Consider the following 27187-nt stretch of genomic DNA (forward strand, 5'->3'; position numbering starts at 1 on the left):
TTGTACTCATAACAACTTGCACTCATACGCACTCGTTCTCATGATGGTTAATTCGTACTTAATAAATCTGGTTTCTATGGCAACTCAAGTACAAAATCTGTTAGCTTTTCGATTCTGCCATATTATCGAAATGTGTCGCCTTATAACTATATGCACTTTAATATAACAAAAATTGCTTATAGCTTTTTATAGTAGATAAGCGATTTACGCACAATCCAATCATCATCACCTTTGTGCCAGACATACATTTCAATTTCCCAGTCCTAAATTTACATCGATTTGGATTCTTTCAAATGCTTGGTATAATTTGGCGGAAAAAATGTACACATAAAAAAGTACATATTTTAAAGTATTCTTTTAACATCTATGAAGACAGCTGAATATTTTTCCTTTTCGTATAAAATATCGTCTATATCAAATCTCGAAACTTAAATATGTCATTTGGTAAAAAATTGGTAAAAAAAAACATCATGCAAACTTTAAGTTTGCTGGCAGAACATTTTTAAAGTGCAAGGAGAAAAAAAAAGAGAAGATTATGATTCTTCAACTGAGGGTCAAATATTAAATTTGTTAAAGTTAAAGGGAGGCATGCTCGAGGTTTAGCGCAGCATTAACGGGCCTAGACACTGCCTTAATTACCCTCTCATCGAAGGATCATTCCTCAAGATTTTACTTAAGGATAGTAATATCATTCGAGCTCAAACAGTTTCTTCTTTTTTTCCCTGTTTGATTTTTTTTTCTATTAACACAAATCTTAAAGTAAAATGCTCTTAGCTAACATACTGTTGTAATGTCAATCGACGTATGCAGCCAACACCTCAGTTGTCTTCGTCAGAGAGGAATAAAAGTCAGAAGGGAGCTCGATATCACGGCTGTTATTTCAAAGGCACGTGATCAAGACGACCAGTTGTAAGGGGATCAGCACAAGATAATGCCAATAAAAAAAAGAAGTCTATGTGAAGACAATACCTGTTAATCAAAAAAAAAAAAAAAAGAGAGAGAAAATGAAAGGGTTTTATATATATATATATATATATATATATATATATATATATATATATATATATGATATATATATTATATATATATATAGGCCTATATATATATATGTGTATATATATATATATAGGCCTATATATATATATATATATATATATATATATATATATATTTAAACGCCTACAGTGGAATTACGACCTTCCTTACCGGTTTCGAACCTCTGGTCATATAATCAGCGTCCATAGCCTAGTGGTTAGGGTGTCCGCATATAAAGCGGGACGCCCGGGTTCGAATCCCGGTGGAGGCTGGAAGTTTTTTCACTGTTCTGGATATTAAAACTCATTACGTTTTCAATCATGTATATATATATACATATACATATATATACATACATGTAGGATTACTCAAATGTTGTATGTAGAGATGTAGAACCCGTACATAGCCCCCCAAGTGCACGGTTACTTACAACGATTTGGGGTTGTTCATTTCTTCTATCTTATTCTTATTTAGTCTTGCTTCGCAACAAAAAGACCTCATTTTCTTTCTTTCTTTCTTTCTTTGTTTCTTTTGTTTTTCCTTGTCTCCTTCACTAACTATCGCAATGCTCTGATTTTACGATCCTAGTTTTTTTCTTCGTCCATTGAGTGACTTTTATGTCAACGAAGTACTCGTGTGGTCTCTTGAAATTAAAGAAAGGATGAAACGTTGATACGAGCCGATTAATTATTAAATAGAACATAATACTAAGAGGGGAAGAGGACAGAACACGGGCGTAAGTCTTAATGACCAAAACGAACAAACAAGACTGGGTCGTATAACAAGATAGCTTCACCCGAGTGGCCGCCTCAAAATTAGCTTTTAAACGAACTGAAGTCACTATACGGACCCAATTAACCCTTGTGAGACATATTAGTGGTGCTTAGGGACTTTTTAACCGGTTGTAAAGTGATGATACTCGCACTCAAAAGCAACCAACTCAAATGTCACATTTGGTATTAGATTTGGGTCTATCAGACACCGGGGATTTCATCCCAAAAACATTTGATATCCTTGCTCATCATTGGTACAGCGCTATCCAGAGAATTTTTTTTTTTCTGGGCAAAATTTACAAAAGACTCCATTTCAGTGGTATGTTCATTTTCTCAACTAGAACTAGTTTATACCACACTAATAAAGAGTATCAAAATCATTAAAACACGAGAGAACCTGTTAGTGACGTCACTGATTGGTAAACCAATGAGACAAGAGTTTCGGCACCTGCAGCAATTCCCATGGACCATTTTAGATGCAGAGGTGTATTCGAATGAGCGCTTCTCTCTCTTCCCAATTTTTTTTTTTTTAAAGACAGGAAAAAAATCCAACTTTTCCACGGAATGAGTACTCCGATAGACTTTCAATTATGCGCAATCAAGTGTGTCTAGTGACGATCGAGTAAGGAACGCGATTTTAAATTACACGGTTTTAACTTTCACGAGTTTTCTTGTTAGTAATTGAACGAAGTAAGGAGATTAAACAGCGCCCTAATTTGATGACAAGTGGGGTTTTTCTCGTTTAACATATATCGTGATTCGCTTTCTCTGGTGATATCAAAGACGAAACCGTAAAGATGGCGGGAACGGAACTCCAAGATGGCTTAGTGCTCGTACCTCAACCCCAAACTCAACAACACCAAAGATCAAGTAAGAAATTATTTTAACGGGCATATATATATATATATATATATATATATATATATATATATATATATATATATATATATATATATATATATATATATATATATATATATAAATGAGTCGTATCATGTTTCATTTTCGGTAATACCATTATATCCATAAAAGACTTTCATGTAAGTGTAAAAGATGTATAAATACACAAATCAATAAATAAGAAACTATATAAATACATATATATATATATAAATATGTGTGTGTGTGTTTATATGAATATGTAGGCCTATATATTTGATTTATTTATATATATGTATTTTCTTATTTATTGATTTATTTTCTTATATATATCTTTTACACTTATATACAACATTTTGGCTTCAAAAAGGACCTTGCTCATACGATTGACAGAATTAATATACAAAAAAGAAGGAAGAAACCTGTGCAAAGTATCTTTGTTCATATAGTTTTATTATTTAAAATGAAAATATCTATAATATATGAATGAAAGTCATTTATAGATATAATGGTATTACCGAAATGAAACATGATAGGACTAATTTATAAAAAAAATATTGTTATTGCTTAAAGTCAAGAATTTGTTATAGTTCAATGATCACTAAGCAATAACTTAACATAACATAGAAATGTTGGTGACTATACCACTGAACGACGCGACTTTTCCTAGTTTAAAGAAAACGAAAATTAAATTCCATAAAAACAAGTGAGCTGCAAAAAATATAATAAATAAATATCAGATCATTTAACAAAGGAATTATAAAATTAAAATAATTCTTATTGTCCAAGTATGCAAAATAGAGATCTTTTATGAAAAGAATAGGGATAACTGGTGTTTGTGACTGAGTCTGTTTTCTTTCAAAATTAAAATCAGTTTTTGTTTTCATTAGTGATGTAATTCAACTTAAGTGAGCGTTAAACATTGATTTAATTGTTAACATTTTTTTGGATGGCAGCCCGAGATAGAATAGACAGGTTCGTTTCAGTTTATATGTGATAGGGTTTTCTGCCAAGTTCGAGGCAATATTCTGTTATTTTATTAAATGATTTTCTATAGAAGAAACGAGAAAGAAAGAAACAAAGGAAGTAATTGCAAGTTATTGTCTTAGTACAGTTCCAACATTATATATATATATATATATATATATATATATATATATATATATATATATATATATATATATTGTATAGAAGATACGGTAGTGTCTTTAAATGAACATTTAACTTTTAATAAATTCATTTGAACTTATTGATAAATAAACATAGAAATGAACAAGAAAGATTTTAACCATTTCGAATAAGCTTACCAATTAAATTATTAAAATATGTGATTATTTATATGGAAATTATGTCAAAGTTGTCAAACAAGATACCACAATGTCAGTAAAAGGAAAGCCATAAACAACAAGGGGAAAAAAACATCACAATTATTGTTAAATAGCAATAAAAAGGTAATAAGCTAGAATAAAACGCACTCAAAAATTATATACTTGAAAACTAAGGAAATAAAATTAAAATTAATAATTGTCAAGAAAATCATGAACAATCTTTGAGATTTCAATGTTACATACGAAGAAGCTCTTTGGACACATCAGATCGAATTTAGTCAAAATATTTCCATATATTGGAACAAAACCTTTAATTAGAATAGAGTTACTTTGAATACATGTAAACGAAAAGTTGACCAAACCAAACGAAAGAAAGGAAAGGCATTTGTGATCAAAAAAATGCTTTTACTAAAAAATAATGGTTTATGAAAAATTATTTTATAGTTCCATATGAAATATAACCATAAGATCGGATGTATGCAAAGTATGATAAACGTGAGAAATGTGCACGAACAAAAATATTTAAAAAAAAAATGCAAACACAATTCAGTTTTTATTCCGAATGAAAAACTGTTGTCAGCAATTTCGTGGTTGGTCGAAATTAATGTGATTGGTTTCTTTCATTTGCATGCAGTCATTTGAAATATTACTTATTAATTTTTGTTATACTTTTTAGTCTCCAATAAATAAAAATTAAATTATAACGTATACAAAAAGACACAGAAAAAATGTGATGAACAACTTACTAAAGTGCAGACAATAATCTACTACAGAATTGGCAATGGCCGTTGTTTTGTAGTGACGTCACATATTTCGTCATGCAACATATTATTTAATCTATATAATATAAGTGTTGACCAATCCATTTAGATGTGTAACAATGAAGCAAAGAAAAAGAATCGCTTTTGATTGAATTTTTATTATAAAGGTTTTATTCATAAGACATTTTCAGATTAAATGTTTGAATTTCAATCAAATTATTTTGGATATATTGACTAATTAGAAAGGAAAAGAAAATAGTAAAAGAAAATAGTTGATAAGGATGTGTGCCGACTTGAGCTAGTTACATTAAATCTATAGCCTACTCTTAAATTGAAATTCTGTAAGCGGCCGTTATCTGTCGTAACGTCATCGGATTTGTCGTGAATATGTATAGTTTTAATCTATAAATTATATAAAGACGTGTGCTACCACAAGGTAGTCAGCACTTTTTAAAATGACATTTATAAATGATCCGCGGATCCTGTAAAGGCCGTTATCTGTTGTGACGTCATGGATTTCGTCATAAAAAATTTAGTTTTAATTTTAGAAATTTCTTCCCTCGTAACCACTCATGCTCCCCTACATTAATAATTGAAGCCAAATAAAACGCATTGGCCTGATATTGCGTCAGTTATATTTATGACTGCCGTATCCAGTTAATATTACCATGACAACTTGTTAATGAAATGATAGTCAAAATTATGAATACAATGCAAATATATATTCCAGAATTATAGGAGAAATACTTCAAAGCACAATACGTTTTTTTGTGGAAATTTTGTGACCATTTTTTGCACTTCTAGCAGTTTTGAACTTCGTACCAGACACACTGACGTCACGATTACGTGACATGTCACAGTCCTGATGTGACACAATCAATGATGTCAGGTTTAAAATGCCCCGTCTTCACAATCTTTCCCATAAGTCATTAGCGAATCTAGCATTTCTTCGAAGAGGAGGTGGGGGGGGGGCGGACGGAGGGGCGATCGTAAAAGTATCGGTTGATGCCGACATTGCTACCGAAATATTCGGTGCATTATAAGAAAAGAAAATATCGGTCATATCTACACGCGAAATGCTCTAAACATTTATTATACTTGTACCAGCTAATTTTGTAATTTCAAAGAAATTTAAAAAAAAATCAAAAGAAAATGGCTGGGCTCGGCCCTCCTCCCTGAAGAACACCATTTTCGTCAACAAGAACAATAAGAATCTCGGGTAAATATTTAAATATGAAATAAATACTGAATATTTTTGTTCTGCCTTTTTTTCCCTTTACTAAGACATCCAAATATATAGGTCCAAAGGATATAAGGTCTTTGGCCTATGATTCCCTAAGCCCACGTATTTCATATTTCTTTCTCAATACAACAAAAATACTAATATAACGACTTTTGAAACACCATCATATAATAATAGTGATTTATAATCTGTCAGTTACCAGCCAACACGGAAATGCATTTCATTAATCGTTATTTTTTGTTCTCCTCCTTTTTTTTAATGAAGGTTTAAATGAACAACTCAATTATAAATGACTGTTTGTATAACTTCTCATCACATGGCATATCTCCGAAAACTCTTGTTTCCTGGCTTCGAAGTTATATATATGTCGCCTACACGAGGTTCTTTCTTTTGCGCTATGATATTTCTGCACGTGTTGTCTTTTTTTTGGTCAAGTACAATATTTAAAAAACGCCTTTGCCAAACGACACCTCTTGATCGGCTCAAGAGGTTTTTCGAGCGTCCGGGCACGTGTGTCTGTAGCCACGGTTTCAGCGTAAAACTTGGAAAACAGTCAAGAGGGGCTTCGAAAAGAGAACGGAAAATGATGTAGGGTTAGCTGCAAAAGAATGTCTCTCTGTTTTAATAATTTTGGACGAGAAGAAAAAAGAAGAAAAAGAAGAAACAAACCGGTAAAAAATTGCAGTTTTAATAAGGGTTCAAATAGAACTGAGAATGTTGACAAGAAGACATGCTTCCTGGAGAATAAAAAATCTCTGTATTTAAAATCACGGATATTTGTTGAATCTTGAAACTTAAAGGCCTTTAAATTCTTTTTAAGTATTAATGATGGCATCACCACATATAAAGTGGTTTGTTTGATGATCGTAAGCATTGAGTAAATATAAACAATTAACTTTCAAAATTTCAGCTAAAAAGATGTTAATTGCACAATTTCATCTGAAGTGGACAAAAGTGAAATTTGATTTTTTTTTATTATTAAAAGGATTGTCTGGTGGCCCAAAGAAGTTACCTTAAAAAATAGTAAATAATTTTCCAAACATGTTGTCAAAGTATGAGAACGCTAATGTTGCGTTTGACGGAGAAACGATTTTTTAATCGTTATGGATAGACAATTCAAATATGATTTGAACAGTACAATACGTGACGTCAGCTCTGCCATAGCAGATTGCGTCATAACCCACCCTCCGCACAGTACCTATACGGTAATCACAACAAAACAGCGTTTGTATACAGATAAATTTCTTCCATAATTTCCGGTGAAATTTCTTAAAAATTAAATATGTTTTCAAAAACTCCTTAAGCCGCCATGTACTTGAGCGGTGGTTCCGTGGTCTTTGAGTAACAGAAGGTAAATTTTAACAGCAGACTCTGAGTTGTTCAGGCTATACATCGCGCTATCCAGCGCCAACGCGAAAAATGTTCACATGTAGGCTATACTCAAACGTTGACAATCGGACAGTTCTGCGAAGCCTAAGCTTCTCAGTGCTATATTCTGCTCTGACAACGATTCGATCAATTTCTTCAATAATTTCCGGTGAAATTTCTTATAAATTAGATATGATTTAAAAAACTCCTTAAGCCGCAATATATGTAGTAGATCGGTGGTTTCGTGGTCTTTGTGTAACACAAGATAAGTTTTAACAGCAGGCTCTTCGTTGTTTATACATCGCGGTATCCAGCTCCAGCGCGAAGAATGTCCGCGTGTATAGGCTACACTAACGTTTACAATCGGACAGTTCTGCGATGACATCGATCCCGCCAAGTTTCATCTTTCGGTTTAACGAATACTTTACAAGTTTCCTTTTACTGTTAATTTGATCCGTGAATTTTATTTCAGCGATTTCGAAGAACAGTTAATGAACTGTGGTTTGAGTGTGAGTGTACTATGTGTAACGCTATACAAGTACACCAACTGAGCATCGTAGTATATACGTTCGCGAGTATGTACGTTATATATATGAGGCAATCCAATGTGCTTACACGTGAGTTAATTTGCTGCGGAATTGGGAGTGCTAACTTCAAGTCGCCTGTTTTGCCTATCTGCAAGCACTACGTCAATCACCATATTGAAGCGTTCGAACAAACGGTACTTTTGGTGAGAAACTGGTGAATTTGAAAACCAGATTTCTACAAGAAGAAAATGTCGAATGGGGACAATTTTTACATGGTTAGAAAGAGAAAAATAATAATTACAAGGACAATGTATCAAAATCTTCCACCAGACAATTCCTTTAATATTTGATTGAAAATTGATTGCAGTTTTTCGTACCAATATATTTTCAACTTGTCGGTTTCTAACGCAGCTGTTAGAAGTTAATTTTGACAATGTCAATATGACATGTTTTGTTTAAACCATTTTAATATGAAAAGATAAAGAAAAAACAACAACAACTAAGAAGCAAACGGAAGCTTTGAAAAATCTTCATCAGTTGCCAGAGATGACCCTACCCTCTCCCACCCCATCCAACCCTTCCCCACCACCCCCACTCTTGAAAAATTGCTATACCTCTTAGACAATATCAATATTTCCACGTGACGTCATATTACGTACTTACGTACAAAACACAATATATCTATAAAATAAAACGGTATATTCATTGATAGGCTAATCGAGTCTTTGAAACTTATTAGGTTTAATTTCCTCGTCATTTGTGTACAATTTTGTTCTACATTTATTTGAACAACCTACAGATTTGTTCCAATTTTGTACTTGGGCTTCTAAATATTTGAATCAGAGTAAGTGACAATATTTCACCACTCTGAACTATATAGCATCACCTTAATAGTTCCCTTCGGGGCACCATATCTGCATGTCATGAATATTTAATAATCACACCTTGGCTTATTTGCATATGAATCATTCACACTGTCCGTCGTCGTTGTAACACAACTATCACGTGCGCAGATTACATGTTAATGTGATTAAAAGCATTTCTATGACCTATCGGTTTCCGAAAATTTAATGAAAGTTTAATTTGCGAAATTCAACCCAGGTATGCGTTGAAGAAAGATCGCATATGGTAGGAATGGAACCAGTCTTGGCTGAATAAAATTGCAAATTGTAACCGTTGGTATATTTTAAGATTTCAAAGTAAACTCAATAAACTATCTTTGTTACATTAGTCGTAATGCAAACAAGTCTGATTATCCCCTGGTGCGGTAGAAGTTATATTTTACTCTACTATTTTAATATTTTCTTCGATTCGATTGAATTTTTCAATCTACCAATTGAAGAGGACATATCTTACTTGTGGGAAAAAACAACAGAATTCTTTCTTCATTTCATATTTACCGACGTATGCATGTTTACTCGAACACGGTATTTATATGACTCCTTCCTCAGCCCTCCCACCCCCCCCCCGCTATATTATTAAAATTACATGTAATACTAAAACGAAAATCTCTAAGGCATTTTCGTGGATTACTTTCCCGCCTTTTTGATGGGCAGACGACAAGTAACTTGTTTTTTATTCATGATGGAAGGTCCTAGTATTACATGCATGTCCATTTGCTATCAGAAGCAACCTCAACAAAAGTACCACCTTTTCAAGTTAAAATTCTAATTACCCTGCCTGCCTATGCTGTGTTATCTCACGACTCTTTTTTGCGGCCTCATGTTGAAAGACGAAGAAACAAGTAGCCTCCGAAACGTCACCTAGTCTCGGGCTGATAAATGTTCTTGCGTTATGAGGTGATGGTGTTAATACAGCAAAACACCATCGGTTGAGGCCCAATATCAATGTAAGAAAACAATATATTCTGATCTTTGCTAAGATTTTAATTTTAAGCTTTTTTAAAGTCAACAGATATCTTTGTGGATTTTGTAGACACACTTTTTAAGATTATTATTAGAAGACTCATATCGTTATCTACGGCTATGGTCGATTATAAGGGAATTATTTGCTATCACTATTTTTTGGGGGGGGGGGTGTGGAATCCCCCCCCACTGTTCAACCCTCACAAAAAAATAAACGACATTGTAAGCGCAACCTTGTGTGTAGACCTTACTATAGACTAATAATACATAACCTAGATATACTTCATATTACACCATATCACGTCTATGTTTTCCCTTGAGGACGACTACCAACCGTCCCCAACCACCCCTCCCCCACCCCCACGTGGGAATCGGCTTCAACGACCACCGAGTCACGTCCCCTCTATTATAATATCCTCGATACACTCGTCTGGTGATAATTTTAACATTGATGTCATATGCAAGGCTCGCATTCGAAGTGTAGGGCAAAATGGTTACTCGATCCACCTCCCCCATTGCCTGGTCCCCGCATGAACTTTCGATTACAGTCAGTAGTGTGAACGTGTTAGCCAAAGGTATCAACATTGCATGCTCAGCCGCTCCGCTATGCAAGTGGAGTGAACTCAGAAGCGATGTTTAGAAAATGCCACATTGTTTTGTTTTCTATTATTTGTATTCCTCTTATACTCCTAATCTTCCTCAGTCCATTGGGCACGTTCCTATCCCCGTCGATATGACTGGCAATAACTTCCAGCCCCCCCCCCTCCCATGTGCCTCTCCCCCTCCTCTCTGCCGGCTCCTCTTTTCCATTTCCACCCTCCTATACCTTTCTACGTACCCCTCGAAACCATTCTAATGAAATCAGTAGCGCAACAACGTATACTATAATTTGAGGCTGTGGGGGGGGGGGGGGTTAGCCCCAGAATGAAACCATGGGGGCTCAACCACTTCCTCTCCCACTGGCAGACAGAATATTGCCCAAGAAGATCCTTTAGTGCAACAGTCTTGGAATATAACATGTATGTGCGTTACAGCCTAAACGTTCGAAAATTATTCAACATTTATTTCAAACGTTGCACGCATCCTCAATTTAACCAAACTTTCACAACGGGGAGGGCTCACCTCACCCCTTATACCAATTCCCTTGAAAAATTAACATCTTACCCTCCCCCTCCTCCCCTTCCCCCACAACTCCCTCTGTACAAAAATTGTTGGTTGTACCCAGAAACAAAAATCTGTTCAGATGAAAGGGATGGACGATTGTTGAAATATCAGCAAAGAAAGAACAAAATGAAGCAGAATAAACACAAAAATCATGAAAATAAGAATAATTCCTTTCTATAATTAATGATAAAGAAAGGTTAAAATATGACAATCGACTCCATATCGCCGGCAGGTACATGCTCCTACAAATTAGGTATTAGCATATGTCTTTGCGTATAGCTGATCTTTTTATATGATGTAGTTTACAAGAAAGTTTAATAAATTTCTCAGTAAATTGATTACCGAGATCACCCTGCTGATTACAATAATTAAAGTATACCTAGTCTCTCTAATTAACGGAGTTTATTTGATAATTATTCCATTCAAAAGAAAAGGAATCCAAAGGGATATAAACATAAAGAAAGAACATGGTAGATAAATATTTTAACGTTATACCGGGACATCTTCCTTTTGTTAGATCTTGTTAGCCTTGAGTTTATATAACATTTGAACATTGCTTTCCGTTTAAATTTAGACACACGCACACACACACACACACAGCGAGTGAAAACTGGTATAAAACGAGTGAGATATACGGATAAAAGAAAACAAACAAAAGGATAGAACAAAGGGCCAATAGTAAGAATTGTCTTGTTCTCAATGGTAAAATAAATATCTTTACAAGGATACAATTATATACACCTATCAAACTTGATACAAATCATTTAGAATCAACACGTGTCCTTCTTATCCTCATTTTTCTGTCGTTAATTTATCATTTATTCTTAGATTTTGTTTTAATAAACTTTTTTCCCTTTTCTTTTTTAAGTCTTTCCTTCGCTTATAGCTCGAGCAAAGACCCTTGAGACGGAACTGCGTGCACGTGTATCTGTTGCGACGCACCCAGGGTCTTTACTGATTACAAACGCCTATATCCCTTTGTGATCTGGTTTTAAATCCGTCATTAGGAGAGAACAAATTGATATTTGGCCTTTGAGTTTAATAAGACAGACAATTAGGAAAGCAAAATTTGAGAGAGAAATTAAGAGAATATATATATATATATATATATACATATATATATATATATATATATGTATATATATATACATATATATATATATATATATATATATATATATATATATATATATATATATATATATATATATATCAGTTTAAATTTTAAAGCAAAATCCTTGAAAATTTTAGGATTGCCAGAGAAAAGAGCAGCACTAATTATGAAATATATATCGGTCCGGATGGGCGGGTGATAATGACAACCGAATCAGTTGATAACCATAAAATGTATAGCTAATTAATCACAAATTTCTCTCTGTTTTCTATTTTGTTTTTTAGTTGTTCATGTTGCTGATACAAGAGGCACAAGTAATATACAAGTTTCCTATAATTAGGAGCAATTTTATAACAGACTTTTTATCTCAAACAAATTGTCTGGATATTTTGTAAATCCACTAAAGTTTGGATATTATAAAAATCTTCGCCTAGTGATTACAATGTTAGATCCCGCTGTGACAAAAAAATGGGTGAGACTTAAATGCTTTACCAGAAACAATAACTAACAGAGGAAAAAGAAGAAAATTGTACCGTACGCCGGTCAATTATATATTTGTAGGGCAAAGGAACAATTTCAGTCACACAATTCAAAATTTAAAAAGTTTAGAAATTGATATACAAAATATAATAACAACAAAAAGTATACAATTATACCACATGCGGAGCATAATTTATTTTATTTTCTAAACAGTTGAAACGAAGCATCTTTTAATATACCGAAAAGAGCTGAATTGTGTAGAGATGATTGTCGATTTTCATATTTCTGATTACTTTAATTTCTTCGTTTGTTTCTTATATATATATTTATATTTATTTAGAGTCGGTTGGTTGGCGTCTATCTTGGCGCAGAGTGCTCTATGTCCGGTGGACAGAGCGGAATATATGTTGAGAATAGTGGAACACTATATATATATATATATATATATATATATATATATATATATATATATATATATATAATTCAATGTCATATAATTATCAAACTATTGTGACCTAATTTACTTTTCGTTGATTGGTCATTTGATCACTTTGTCTTTAAGTTTAATCATATCAAGGAGGTACAGTACAATAGAATATTGTTTTTTACTTTCTCCTGGCTTTGTTTGTGACCTTTACCCCTCATTCTACAAGTTTCTTCGTTCTTCAATCCCTTACTGTGTACACAGTGTCCCCACCAGACAACGTGATGACCTTGGTAACGTGACCAGGAGGCGTGACAGAATAGTCCTTCCATCGATTTGGGGGAAGCTTTCCCACAGTCTGTGGAACGCCATAGACGCCACTATATACATAAACGTTTTAAGCGATGTCACACAAAACCCATGTGCCTCCTTTTCATAGCCCGTTGAGAGAAAGTCCTTCCTTTTGTTAAGTGCTTATTGAGTTTGCTTAAGTATCTGTGGTTCATACTTCACAGCACAAAAACAATCTTATATCAAGAAATCGGAACAGAAAGGATCATTATAGCGAGTGCTATTTCTCATGAGGGAAAAGCAAAACAAAAATGACATGTATTTTAAAAGGAAAGTAAGCGGAAAAAATGCTTCTTTTTTTGTTAATGAGGAACAGTGCTACATTAGGATTTACACAATGCCAACTTTTATCTCCCTCTCCCTCTTTTCGCAATAACATCAAAGCCCGATCGTTCGAGCTCCTTAAAGTCCTCTTTTTTTGGGTATTGCTGTAACTTAAGTTTCTTACAACGCCTCCAACTTCACACTCCAAGTCTCATGAATTAAAGTGTAGCAAAGAATCACAAAAGGGAAGTTTGACTGTTTGTATATTTTTTTCCAATATCAGACACCAACATAGGTCTATAGTGAAGTTCCGTTGTGCTGATGTATAGACGTCAGCCATCCTCCTTGCCCTTACCCCCACGCTCACCCCACCCCCACCCCACCCCACGCCAAATGATTTGAACGTATGATACTGTTTTACGTCCCTCGTGTGTCATTTAATCATTAAATGCAGCTTCAGAAAGGTTCAGAGAAACGTAACAAGCCTCAGTAACTTTCGAAAATTTTTGGGGTGAAAAGGGATGATGTTACAGGAGAGGGAAGGAACAGTGTGTATGTTAAGATCCCTGGCAATGTCCTCTAAATTGATTTTGATTGAAAGTTTTAAACTTGTCCGTTTCTTCCTGTTTGCTATGCTATATATCCGCACGGAGCTATCCAGTCGGAACGCCGCCCTCTCCCCTCCCTCACCTTCCCCCTACGCATCTTCACGCAAATCACCACCACATATACAAAGGGATCCGAGATTGTATATTTTCTTATATATTCTTTAGATCAACGTTTATTTGATGTTATTTAACACTTAGTAAGTGTGGCTTCATGTTAATACCTGACCAAACGATTACGTCAGACAATAGGATCCTAATGAAAGATATAACCCCCCCACCCCCACCTAATAGCATGTTACAACAAAACACAGTATAGTTGACAATATGAAAAGTTGGGTGGAGGGAAGGGCTGGAGCAGAGACTGATAGATTTTTCTTTGCTATTTAATATAATTAAATAAAGAAATAAAGAAGAAAGAAAGAAAGAAAGTACCGAGTCTCTCTATCGTGGGAATTTCACACCCCTCGAATTTAACCAAGATAGACATATGGAGTTTGTTTGATGACAAAGCCATTCCCATCCTCAAGTTTTTACATTCTCACTTTTTATTCTTTCCTTTCCCTTTTCTTTAAACGGCAAAATCAACCTTGATTTTTCATTTTCTTCCTCAAACTTTTTAGCTCAACTTTTTTTTCATATTCTCTGTTTTCATTCATATATTCTGAAACCTGTAACAATAGGCTATTATTCAACAAAGGAGTACTTAACCGCTTGAATAACCTAACACCATGCAGGCGTTTACAGATTTGAAATCATGTCGTTTCGGTAGCGAGTTGGCCCGTTGTCAGCCCACTGTCGCACCCTTCCTGTATAAACATTACTCCTCGACAAACCATCAACTAACTCATCAACATTTCAAACAGTACTGTAGTAGTGATATCAAATAGGGCTAAGAAACCTTTTCTCCCTGCGTCGTTTCTGCTTTCTTTATCAAAGTAAACTATTCATGTATTTGCAAGCTACATCGACGACAATGATCGCGGGCGGTTTGTGTATGGTAGGATAGCACACGTGCGTATCAACATGTCAGCCCGTGTTTAGCCATTGTTCGGCTAATTTCCCACGAGTGGCCGTCTATTGTAAGGTGTGATACAATTCGGTCGTGTATAGGTATATAGCCTTTTTTAATCTTTAGACCAATTTAGAGGTGGTAATTTGGGTTTTTTTGTTGTTGTAGAGAGATAGATATACATCGGTACTTTTGAAAGTATTTAAACTGCATTCAACGAGCGATTTAAGACACTCTTTGAACAAGACAGAGAAGAGCAACTTTCCTAAAAGATTTAAAGAAGAAAGAAAGAAATAGAAGATATCAACAAGTGAACTTTTTTGCCAAGTGAATAATATTACAGTCAAGTTCGGGAATTCGACAGGTTGAATAAGCTACAATAATGACTAAGTGTAAGTACTTTATTGAATATCTATTTAGTTTTAATATGCCACAATTAATAAAATTATGATGTGCACCAGGACGATTTTATTTCCTAATAAGGTTATGTATTTAACTATTAAAAAAAAAAGTCAACAAAGTAGGTTAACAGTTTATTTTTTATAGAGTTTAAAAATCAATATTGAAAATGTGCTAAAACTGATAGACGACAACATGTAGATATTATCATTTACTTACTGATGTGTGCGACATCTTAGCTTCACAAGTTTGACCACTCTCACAACATTTGACCTATCTCCACTGCAGGTGAAGAATGTAGTGAAAAATTTGCCGGCTATTTTGTTTAACATTTTTGAAACATTTATAGCGATGTATAATTGCTTTCATTGGAGAGTGAATGCTGGCTGTCATCTTTACGTTCAGCTTAACTTTATTCACTTTATGCTGTTATGATACTTTAATGTTTTTATATATTCTTATGCCTTATGAAGATAAACTTATTTTTTGGTTACGACACGAGTAATGTGTGTAAAGTTTTGTACCGGGAAAGCTTCTGCTTAGGTCACGGCATAGTAATAAGACGTTTCATTAACGCTACACTGCGCATGTGCGTAGTGTAGTTCCGGGTCAGGTCAGGTGATGCAAACACGAACATTATGACAGTATTTATATACCGTGTCGTATATTTACAAAAAAAATGTTCTCTTTACTCTGTTTGTTTAAACATACGAATTTCTTGACTTCATATCATCCATGATATGTCACGTGTCTTTTACAAGTAGGCCTATTTACATATTTACAATATGGTATGAATATAATCTGAGATTTGATCAAACTTCGTGTCATTGAAGACATATTAGGGGAGGAGGAGGGGAGGGGTGGGGGTTATTTTGTATTTTCTGACTTTTAGTCTTCGCATGTACAGTTAATATCATTAAGTGACTTAATCAACAACCTATATAAATTTGAACACAGCAACACGTACGGTGCTACATATTGATTATGACTGAGGACATATTTACTTCTGTTTTAATCTTGCTAAAAAATAAATATTTTAATGGTTTCTTTGTTCAGTAAACTTCCTTATTAAGACCTGCACAAATAATCAGAATAGCAATAAAACGTTCCCTTGTTAACTATGCACATGATGACCATGTTAGTAATTTTCTATCGTATAGAAGAGTATATGTAAAAATGATTTCAATGTCTCAGGAACATGCATTTAATTGGCTTAGCAATGTCCAAGATATATTATATATATATTTTTTATAGTGTTTTTATGCAATTCATTTGTCATGTTGATGCAAGTAAGTTTGCCAATGATTCATTCTATAAAAGTCAAAGGTTAAATAACTTCCTTTATACAAGCGAACATCTCCCTCATCCAGGTCAAATGTTCAAGGCCCTACACATTGACCATATCTTTTATATTATAGCAATGCTCTTTAATCTTTTACCCCAAAATATTAATAAGTCATGAAAGAAAGCCAAAAAAAAAGAAAAAAAAAAGAGGGAGAACTTTGTTTGTGGATCTCCCTCATTTGGCCAAAAATATTATTTATTCTTTTCTTTTATTCAGACAGTTGTATTGTTACATTTGTATAACAACCCCTTGAGAAAACTTAACCGTTACTCCACGCAGAAAGGGAATTATTTCCCCTTTTTATCTTCGTGTTACTATTATCATTTTGTTAGTTTCGATAAATCCTTTGTGAATGGTTATCGAATAGCTCTGATTTATTGTGTACAGTAGACCTGTCGTATGTCGACCCTTACCAGTGACACCATGCTAATGTAAGTTTCATATCTACAGCTTTAAATCTGGACAATAGCCAACTCGTTTACACAAGTTTGGATAAATTAATTTCACAATTGACGCTATTACGGGATAAGTGACGTCATCTAGCAGACAATACCCGTTCTCTTATTCTATTGGTGGAGAGTTGACTTTAGTGTTCTCATTTCGTTTTACTTGGATATTGTTAGTTGTGTTTCAAAAACAAATCCATGGGTTTTGGTGTCTTCTTGGGCGACTGCCAGGGTTTTGTGTAACTTTGGAAAATCACTTTAAAGACACAATATATACACAAAGAAAATCAACATATTTTAGAATATATTTTAATGATAACAAATATCACCAAAAAAAAGAGCGAAATTTCTGGGCTGACATGATAAACAGTTTTACTCAAGTTTCAATAATTTATCTAGGGCCCTTTATTCGTCAGAATTTGGGTTTCTTCGTTTGTTTGATCTTTGTTCTTCTTATTATGTCTATTTATTTGTGCATATAGAACACATTTCTCACAGTCTTGCAACAAAACGTGTAACTCTAAAGAATATACTTACATATATCTTTTACATATCTTTTGGCAAACTTTAGCTATCTCTAAGTTGCGTGTCAGATGACAGCGCATCCTTTGAGACAGATATCTTCGTGACAAGGCTTACGAATTACTCTTACCATAATGATGCGTTGCGCGCATTAACCCATGACTATTTAGCGCACTTTGTATGTCTCTTAGCAACGGGCAGAGTGGTAACATTGTTAAATCAAATATTTCAAGAAAAGAAATCAGTACCACTCGAGTACATGTATAGTCGATTAATGAATTAGCTTGATGATACTGAATGGCCATCATAATTGTTTGGATGAAATGGGAGGAGGGTGGGGGGTGTTCTGGTTGGAATGGAGGGGCAAGGACATGCAGTATACGCATATGATTAAACGTGTCACTTGTGGAGTTGGGGAGGGGGTTTAACCGAAGAATGTGTGGTGAAACGTCCCGTCCCATCGGATGACTCACAGGTTTAAAGTACCAATACGATTCCTTTATTATTTACATTTGTTTCTTTTCTTCTCTCTCAGGTGACAGACTTTTAGATATTCCTTGTCGAGTGTGTGGTGATCGTAGCTCCGGTAAACACTACGGGGTTTACGCCTGTGACGGCTGCAGTGGGTTCTTCAAGCGGAGTATCCATCGCAACAGGATGTACACATGCAAACAAGAGGGTAAAGGCATGTGTCCAATTGATAAGACTCATCGAAACCAGTGCCGGGCATGCAGGCTAAAGAAGTGCTTTGAAGCAGAGATGAATAAAGATGGTAAGAGCTTGCTCACTCTTTGAACTCATTGGCTCTTATAAAAATGTCTTTCCGTTTTCGTCTTTTTAAATTGCGAGTTGAATCTGTGGATTAAATTCAACATGCTTTGCAGCAGGTTAAAAAGTAAATTGTTTAAAAAATTATATACAACAAAAAATTAATAATAAAAAAGAATGACATAAAAACAAATAAATAAACGGATTAAAATCTTGCTAAGCAGGCTTGAAGAGGGAATTTGAGGGCACAGTGGTCAGTGGAGATAGAAAAGGTATGGGCTTTAAGAAATGAATAACAGGAAGCGTCATCAGATTATCATGTTAAAAAGTAAGGAGGGGACAATGGGTGGGGTGAGGGTGGGGTGAGGTTGGGGGTGGGGTAGAAGTTGGGTAGATGTTTGCTCATCTCTTCAAAATGAAGAAAGGTAAACAGCCTCTAACGCACGTCAATCTTTTCTATTCATATGATGAAACCTAAATATGAAAAAAATTCAACGTAAATAATAACATTGTTGAACTTAATTGTTCTTATCACTACAATGACCAGCAAAGAACCTGAAATCGTACCATGTAATAAGAACAATAAAAACAACACGAAACAGAGAGAGCGGGAGAGAGCGGACGTTATCTTCTATAAGGATAGGATGACCTGCCTATGTACATATAGGCTACTACTTTTATATAGTCTTCAACACGTGAACGTTCCGTGAAAACGACCGCGCTCTGCCGTGTAGATAATTTGTCAGCCGTGTGTTGATTCGACCTCTAAAAAGTTACCACGATTCTGATTAAACAACAATTAATATCCCATCTAATTCTACCCCGTCTAATTCGTCCAAGCCGATCATTTTCAATTTTGTCCATTTCTGTCTCTATCATCTTTTACGAATTTAAACGCTTGTTTTGTTGTTGGAAGAGCCTGAAAGAGAGAAATAATAGTAATACCAGAAATGGTATAAAGATGAGCAAAGAATAAAGAAGAAGAAGCTTGTTAAAACAAGCCGAAAGTTAGTTACTGTTGCAAAAGAAGAAAAAAAAGAAGAAAAAAAGAAAGAAGGCTTCAGTTGTAATCGGGTATCGATCGGTACACAGTGCCTGGCGGGAAAGCAATTAATGGCGGGATTGATTTTTCAATCTTAAAGACATGCTTTACCGCTTTACTGACACCAGATGCCTGAGTAAATCATGATTATCAAAAAACACATTGCCAAAAGACAGATTTATTTATATTTCTCCTTGGTTGATTTTTTGAAAAATAAAGACAAGACAGAAAAAAATCCAAAGAGATTTTTTTCCCCTTTCCTGTTTTTTTATACTTCTTCGGTTTTTTTTTCGTGGCACCAACCAGATAAAAACGATGGAAAATACATTTATAAGTTTCTGGCTTGGTTTTGCTTTTATCGCTGCCTTGGTCAATGTCGTGTGGGCTCTGTTTTTACAGCCGAAGCTGGCGTTCAAACTGCCGTGCTGATGTAGTTAGATAACCTCGCTAGGTAAATGCTCCGACTTTTTTCTCCCTAAATCAATAGCTAATCACGTGACCTAATAATCCGTTCAACTTCAGCTATTTCTGGTTGGATGTTTAATGAATGAAGTGCAATGCAGAAATGTGTGTCCAAGAACATGGATAAATAAGGCGATTTATTCAACCGTATAGAGATACATCGACTGTCAGTGAAAAGCTGTTTTGTCAGTCGGATATTCTTTTTTATGTCTCCACAATCTTGTTCTGATCTCAAAAATTAGCCTATAATTTTACCACACAAGAAAAAGTTACTCTATTTTTAAGAGACAGTTTCAGCAATTTAGATATACTTGTCTTTCTACCGCATTTATTAAGTAATGTCTTTCATATTACCATTTTTCAATAAAACTTTTAACAAGATTGCTTCACTCTCCATCTATATGACCCGACGGAGGGTTTGTGTGGGTCGGGGGGGGGGGGGGGTTATGGGGAAGGTAGAGCTTTAAGTTCGGAAAATCATCAGGATTGAAAGCAATACACGACGATAGAAATTAGACACTAACCTTGCAGTAAATGAAACTGTCAGCCTAGACCAATTTCTCATATCAAAAATAAAAATAAAATTGAAGAATCATATACCATCTTGAGAGGGTGCACGCCTTTGAATTTTAATAATAAAAAAAATTCGATTAAATACTGAAAAACAAAAATTCAGGAGGAAAAAGTGACAGAATGTCCTTTTTCAACGCTTACAATAGACGATGCACCTCTTTTAATAAAGAAATGGACCCCCACATGTCGGAAAATCGACGCAATGGTTCTGTGATTTTACAACTTATATCAGACCACAAAAGTGGAAACGTGTCGGAGAATGGAAATATTTATCGTGCATGTGTTCCCCGTGGGATTATGCTATTTCCCCTTCGGATGCTTCCACCTGCACAAACGTGCTTAATTTCTTGCCGTTTTAACTGCAGTATGACAAACTTGCGAAAAAGGGTAAAAAAATAAGTTTGGCGTTTTGGCGGTTATTATAAATTGGAAAGGAAATGTTTTTGAATTTAGGGAGGTGTTGATGTTTTTATTATTAGTTCAGAAAGACTTATTGTGTGATAGGAAAATATGGATATAACATTATGTCATCATCATTAGTCTAGCTACCAAGATAAAAGGAAAACTCACAGAAAGTTTCATTTTGTATGAACTTTTTTTGCAAACGCACTTATGTGCAAGATATTATATTTAGAGCTAACATCTTCAATTTAATGTTTTTGTTGTTGCGTCGTTGGTATTGTTGGAATACGGTATTTCTTCCACATAAATAAAGACGTTAGGTCAGGTAGTAAACAAAAATAGTTAAATAACTCCTGTCTACACAAGTGAACCAATAAACAATAATAAACGAACAAAGAAATTAACAAAGAAAGAAAAAATATAAGAAATATGACAAACAAAGAGAGAGCAATTAATTTTTATAAAAAGAGAAGAATTAGACAATATCATTGAAAGACAATTCGAAAATGTGTTTATAGATTGCGATTACTTTCTGCCATATTTATTAATATCTATGAATCGCTTATTGTCCTCTTAGTGTTTTACAAAAACAATTGTTACTCTGGTTCAATGACGAATTGTTACTTGTCCGGGAATAAAGGAATGAGAAGGGCGTGGCTTAATAAGTGACGTAACAATGAACTGTTAGCCTATATATGTTAAAACCTAATTCGTGGACCGATGATTAATTCTGCCTTACAGATTAACTTTAACAGAACGGAACGACTAATTATTCCCACAAACGAATGTATTTGACAATTATTCAGTAGTATGTGTATATGTTGGGTGGGGTGGGGTGGGGTGGACATGGGGTAGGGACGGAAATAACTATAGATTGTATAGATAACGTAGAACATAACGAATAACCTAACTTACCCCTTGTTTTCAGTTAAAAATTCGACAAAATTGAAACTATATGTTTTCATTATGATAATGTTTCATTTCTTTTTATTTGTTGGGGGGGGGGGCGATGCACGACTTTTCGTTGTTGTGAATACTGAACATGTTTGTTCAAATGTGTCTTCATTCTTAGAAATAACGTAGACTAAGAAAACGGCTGGTTTTGTCATTCTATATCTGTAACGGATGATCCAGTCTGTGTCTATGAATATGCAAATTAAAACGCTCGTGGGAAATCTCTTCCTATTGAGTTGCACAGGTGTAAAGTGACTAAACTCCATTCGTCATGATTTACATCAAAACTTTCTACAATAATATACAAATTAATAATAGTAATAAAAAAAACCAAGCTATATATATAATATTATTGGTGGGTGACATTCTCACGGCGAAGGGATTATTGGTTGACATTGGCCTAAACAAAGCGACCTGGTGATATCGAAAGCCATCCTTTGTAGTAGTCGTGCGCCATTGACGCTTAAAACAATAGCACCACGTGTGACTAAAGTCGTGGGAAAGTTACTGGTTATTGAGAGAGAAACAGCGCATGTCAACTGTGCGATACGACTGGCATTTCAACCGGCTTTCTAGAAACTAAATAAAAAAGATAATAAAAGTAATAAAAAAAAACGGCTTTCAAAAAATCGGTGACCGTTTCCCAACGGTTAGAGGTGTGAAAACTTGTAGGGGGAGCCGACACCTCTGGGTTTGACAGGAGGGTGCAAAGGGGCTGGTAGGCTGAGTTTCAGTAGTGTGATAAAGTGAATGAGATCATCGCTACATGCATGCACAGCTGTTTTCCGATTGAAAGTCTGATTTTTTTTTTATTAGTCGAAGGAATGTGTGGAAAGAACCGTCGGAGAATAAATGTGATGTTCAAAGTTGTACTTTATCAGTTCATTGATAGGTCAGTGATTTCATTCTTTTATAGAGTTGTGATGATAATGATGATAAAAGTGGGGGGGGGGGTGGTGGAAGGAAAATGAATAAAATCACGAGGGGTATTGAATGGGTCTAAGAAAAGCCGACACTTAACTTCAAAGTACTTTGATTTCAAAGGACGTTAAATCAGGCATGCGTAGTCAACCAAATTGTCAGCCCAATTGATTCTCATTGTTTACGGACGTGAATCCTTCCCTTGTCTAGTGATCTGAATCACGTGACAAAATAAGAGAAGCTGATTGGAACGAATTGGGAAGTTAGCTTTAGAGTTCTCTACCCCTAAAGAATTGACAATGAATTTTGTCAAATTAAAATTGTGAATTTCTATAATACATTTTTTTTAAACAGCTGTTGTTGCTCTGACCGTTTTGTTATACGTTGCAGTTTTTTTTCAGTTTTATTATTATTTAATGAAGCATCCTCTTTAATTTAAATAACTTAAGTAAACCCATGAAAGTTTCATAAAAACATGAATTACTAGGGCGTTCTACGCTGTTGCTTTTTATTATTTTAAAAAAAAAACTCAGAAATGTAAAAGATTTTTAAATGTTCTCATTGTTGGAGAAAAAAAAATTAAATTGGTTTTTGTTCTCTCCCTTTTCCCCCTGTTATAGCTGTGCAACATGAACGTGGTCCACGTAAGCCAAAGAGCAAGCCGATTGCGGAAATGACCACCAACCCTGGTCTTCAGGACCTTCGAACAGGAAGGCCAATGGCCCCCGCTATGCCCGAACCACGTCATGGAAGTACCCCACCAACACCTCCCATAACCCTCGTCTCCTCGTCCATGTACTACGGCACGTTTTATCACAGTTTGCTTACAGCAGAACAATGTAATGTCAGCCCCATGGCTTTAGATCTGAGTGCTAGACGAGAAAGCAAGGGTCCAATGTCTGTGAGAGTAGAATCAACATTAGGGAGTGGTGGTCATCCCGAATGCCTCCCTGAGGTAGCAGCCAGGCTTCTCTTCTCATCTGTCAAGTGGGCTAAAAGCATCCCTTGTTTCAGATTATTACCATTTCGAGATCAGGTACGTATATATATATATATAGGTCTCCATGAAGTGTTAAAACAGGGCCTAATTTGAAGGTCCAACTTTAGAATGTTAAATTGGAAAAGAATTAAGAAACAAAAGGGGCTTGATAGATGAATGTCCGGTGCGTGGGGTGGATGGGGTGGGTTTGGGGGTGGGTGGCGGTGGGGTGTGGGGAGGGAAGGGAAGGGAAGGGAAGGGGAAGGGGAAGGAAGGGGAGGGAAGTGGGAGGGAAGGGAGGGATGCCCGATCCCTGTGTACTCCTCCAAAGCTTTCATGATTTTTCTAGAAATCGACAGAGAATAAAATAGACACACATTTCACTGAAAACATTATCTGTATAGTTAGCTATAATATTAATAGAAATATAAACACTTCACGATGTAAGCGACCGTATTGGTTTTGCTAGTGTGTTGACTCGGTGGGTGGTGGGTGGTCGTAGAGATACAGTATAGGCTGCAGAGCAGTCGGGATTATTCACGCTCAATCCATTGCAGATTGGCATACTTTTTTGCATTTCCTATCCTGTCTCAATCTCAATCTCAATTTTTTTTTCTGTTTTGTTTTGATATCCAGCTTATTTTGTTAGAAGAAGGTTGGAGGGATCTGTTCTTGCTCGGCGTTTGTCAGTGGGGAGTTCCTTTGGATACAGAGTCAATATTAAAAGCCGCTTCACCGAAACTCGAGTCGCTATCCAAAGAAGAACTCAGAGATTTGGAGGCACAGATCAGACACGTTCAAGATGTTGTTTTGAGAGTTCGCGCTATGAGTATTGACTTCACAGAATACGCATGCATCAAAGCTATAGCTCTCTTCAAACCAGGTGAGAATATCATTTGTTAACTGTATCATCGATGCTTGAGGTTCTTCTCAAATTTCCCCTTAATATCATAGATTGTTATCAAGCTTCCTAGTTATTGTATTACAAATCGGGGTAGGTTGCGGCTTCGAAATCCAAGTTAAGCCCTGGGGTCAATCTCCAAGCCCCCACTTTAAGGTTTTCAGTTGTTTCTTTACCTTTAAACACATACTTTTTCTCACTAAATATAGGCATAATAAAGATAGCAAACTCTTCCACTGCCCCTCCTCTCTCAAGATTATTGGTTGTCAAAAGACTGACCCAGAGACCATAATTATGTATATTCCAAACGCATATTTAACATATGGATATCAATCTTGTTGAATTCAAGTTATGCAACAACAAACAATGAACAAAACAAAAATTAAAAACAAAGGAAATAAAAGAAAATTATACTTCAATTAACAGATAAAACAAAGGCCTCGTTTCTTTCATAATTGACCAATAATAGCGGGCTAATAAATGACATTTTTGAATGAATATGCCACCGTTCAGGGCGAGATTTGATGTGTGAAAGTGGGGGGGTGGACACATGGGGGGGGGGGTAAAGGGAGAGGTGAGAAATTTTTGGATTTTGTAAAGCCCCTAGGTGTTATATGGTGCAATATTTATAGGTTATTTCTAGCACTAGTTATGTAATTGAAAATCTAATTATGTTATCTGCATAAAAGTGTTGCCAGATAGTAAAAGGAAAAACTGGATTTAAATAAGAATCGTCATAATGGGTCCATCTTTTTTATAGCCTGTGTAATAAAATTATTGCTAATTATAAAAGTATCGCAGAGTTGTTAGTATTGCTGTGGCATAACCACTCAAATAACCGACCGAATTGGGTAAAAAAAAACTCAAGGTCTGGGAAAAATTGAGGCTGATGAAGGGGGGGGGGAGACAAGTGTCCCTCTTCCCCCCCCCCCCTCCGTAATCCCGCCTATGCCACCGTTAGTACATTTTGACCAACCATTTCAGATAATCTCAACATACTTAGACATCAACAAGGCTTTGTCTAGCTGTAATTTGAAAGCATAGTTTAAACAAGTCGGATAATTTTTCATAATATATAATTGAGATAATTAAGCATTTGGTTTATTTCCTTTTCAACAGACACGCAAGGACTTCGTGAACCGTACACAGCTGAATCATTTCAAGATCAAGCCCAAGTTATGCTAAACGACTACGAGAGATATGCAAATATCAGCCGACCAATGAGATTTGGCCGTTTACTGCTCTCTCTTCCCGCTCTTCGAGCCGTGAACAGTAAATTTCTGGAAAACTTATTTTTCAAGCAGACCATCGGCAATATTCCAATCGAGAGACTTTTGAGTGATATGTTCCAAAACAGCTGATTTGCTTTTACTGTGACACAATGACTGTCGGTGCATAGAGAAACAATAGAACATTGTTGTTTTAGGCGTCACCTGTTAAACTGTGGATAGAGGAAAACATGGAGAACACTTACTTGTATTAAATATTAAACGAAGTATTGGTACTATAACTGAGCGGTTTAACATTTGTTATACTTGATCGAGCCGCAGTGACGTAAGAAGATATACCATGAAGTGGAGTAGGAAGAAACCGGTGGACTATAGTCTGGCTTCTTTAACAGATATGAACCTTAGCAGTTTTGTAAATGCTACGGTAGCCCAGATGGGACATTGGCAATTCCGACTATTTTATGTCCAAATGTATACTTGCTGTAAACTGTACGAATTTCAATGTTTGAAAGTTTCAAAGTGAAAAGACAATTTTTTTATATTCGACTTACTTTGAGGTTGTGTTTATAACCTATAACAGTGCTTTTGCTAAAACTTGCGAAAACATATGATCCAGTTTAATGATTCAGCAATGCCGTGTAGTGCATGCGTCTCTAGTTGAAAAACGTGACGGGCAACAACTTCCTCTACCCCCTGTTTCTACGTCTATGTCAAGACGTATTTTGTTTTATACATATAATACTGGATGTATCCATGACAACGAAAATAACTAAATGTTCTAATGTAACTCGCAAATTCCGTAACGTCGGAAGATACAAAGGCGACCAAAAATAATTAATAAAAAAAATAAAAAGAGCAGAGGACACCGCTTGACTTGGAATGCTGTCAAGTTAATGGGTTGATTTCTATAATACGAAAATAAAATAAAAATCAACGGCGATATATTATGTTCAAGAGTCCATGGCTCTTATATTAGTGACACGAGTGTAAAGCACCAAAAAAAAATATGTTTGGTTTAATAGCATTATGTATACTTGACTTTTGCAAATAT

General features: G+C 35.2%; 1 protein-coding gene and 1 non-coding gene across 3 annotated transcripts; both read left to right on the top strand.

Moving 5' to 3' along the window:
• The first annotated feature begins 1234 nt into the window (after nucleotides 1–1234).
• Trnay-aua (transfer RNA tyrosine (anticodon AUA)) lies at nucleotides 1235–1306 on the top strand. The gene has a single exon. It is a non-coding gene; the product is annotated as a tRNA-Tyr (tRNA).
• Nucleotides 1307–2281: 975 nt separating this feature from the next.
• LOC139963092 (nuclear receptor subfamily 2 group E member 1-like) lies at nucleotides 2282–26947 on the top strand. Of its 2 annotated transcripts, none has more exons than XM_071963602.1 (5): nucleotides 2282–2678; nucleotides 18441–18677; nucleotides 23648–24063; nucleotides 24643–24889; nucleotides 26027–26947. In XM_071963602.1, exons 1-5 carry the CDS (start codon nucleotides 2606–2608, stop codon nucleotides 26266–26268), a joined length of 1215 nt encoding a protein of 404 aa, XP_071819703.1. In that variant the 5' UTR covers nucleotides 2282–2605; the 3' UTR covers nucleotides 26269–26947. The 2 variants fall into 2 exon arrangements, with proteins under 2 accessions (XP_071819703.1, XP_071819704.1); XM_071963603.1 differs by lacking the exon at nucleotides 2282–2678 and adding an exon at nucleotides 15441–15585.
• The last annotated feature ends 240 nt before the right edge of the window (nucleotides 26948–27187 follow it).

Source organism: Apostichopus japonicus, chromosome 21 (assembly GCF_037975245.1).
Source record: "Apostichopus japonicus isolate 1M-3 chromosome 21, ASM3797524v1, whole genome shotgun sequence".
Classification (NCBI taxonomy): Eukaryota; Metazoa; Echinodermata; class Holothuroidea; order Aspidochirotida; family Stichopodidae; genus Apostichopus; species Apostichopus japonicus.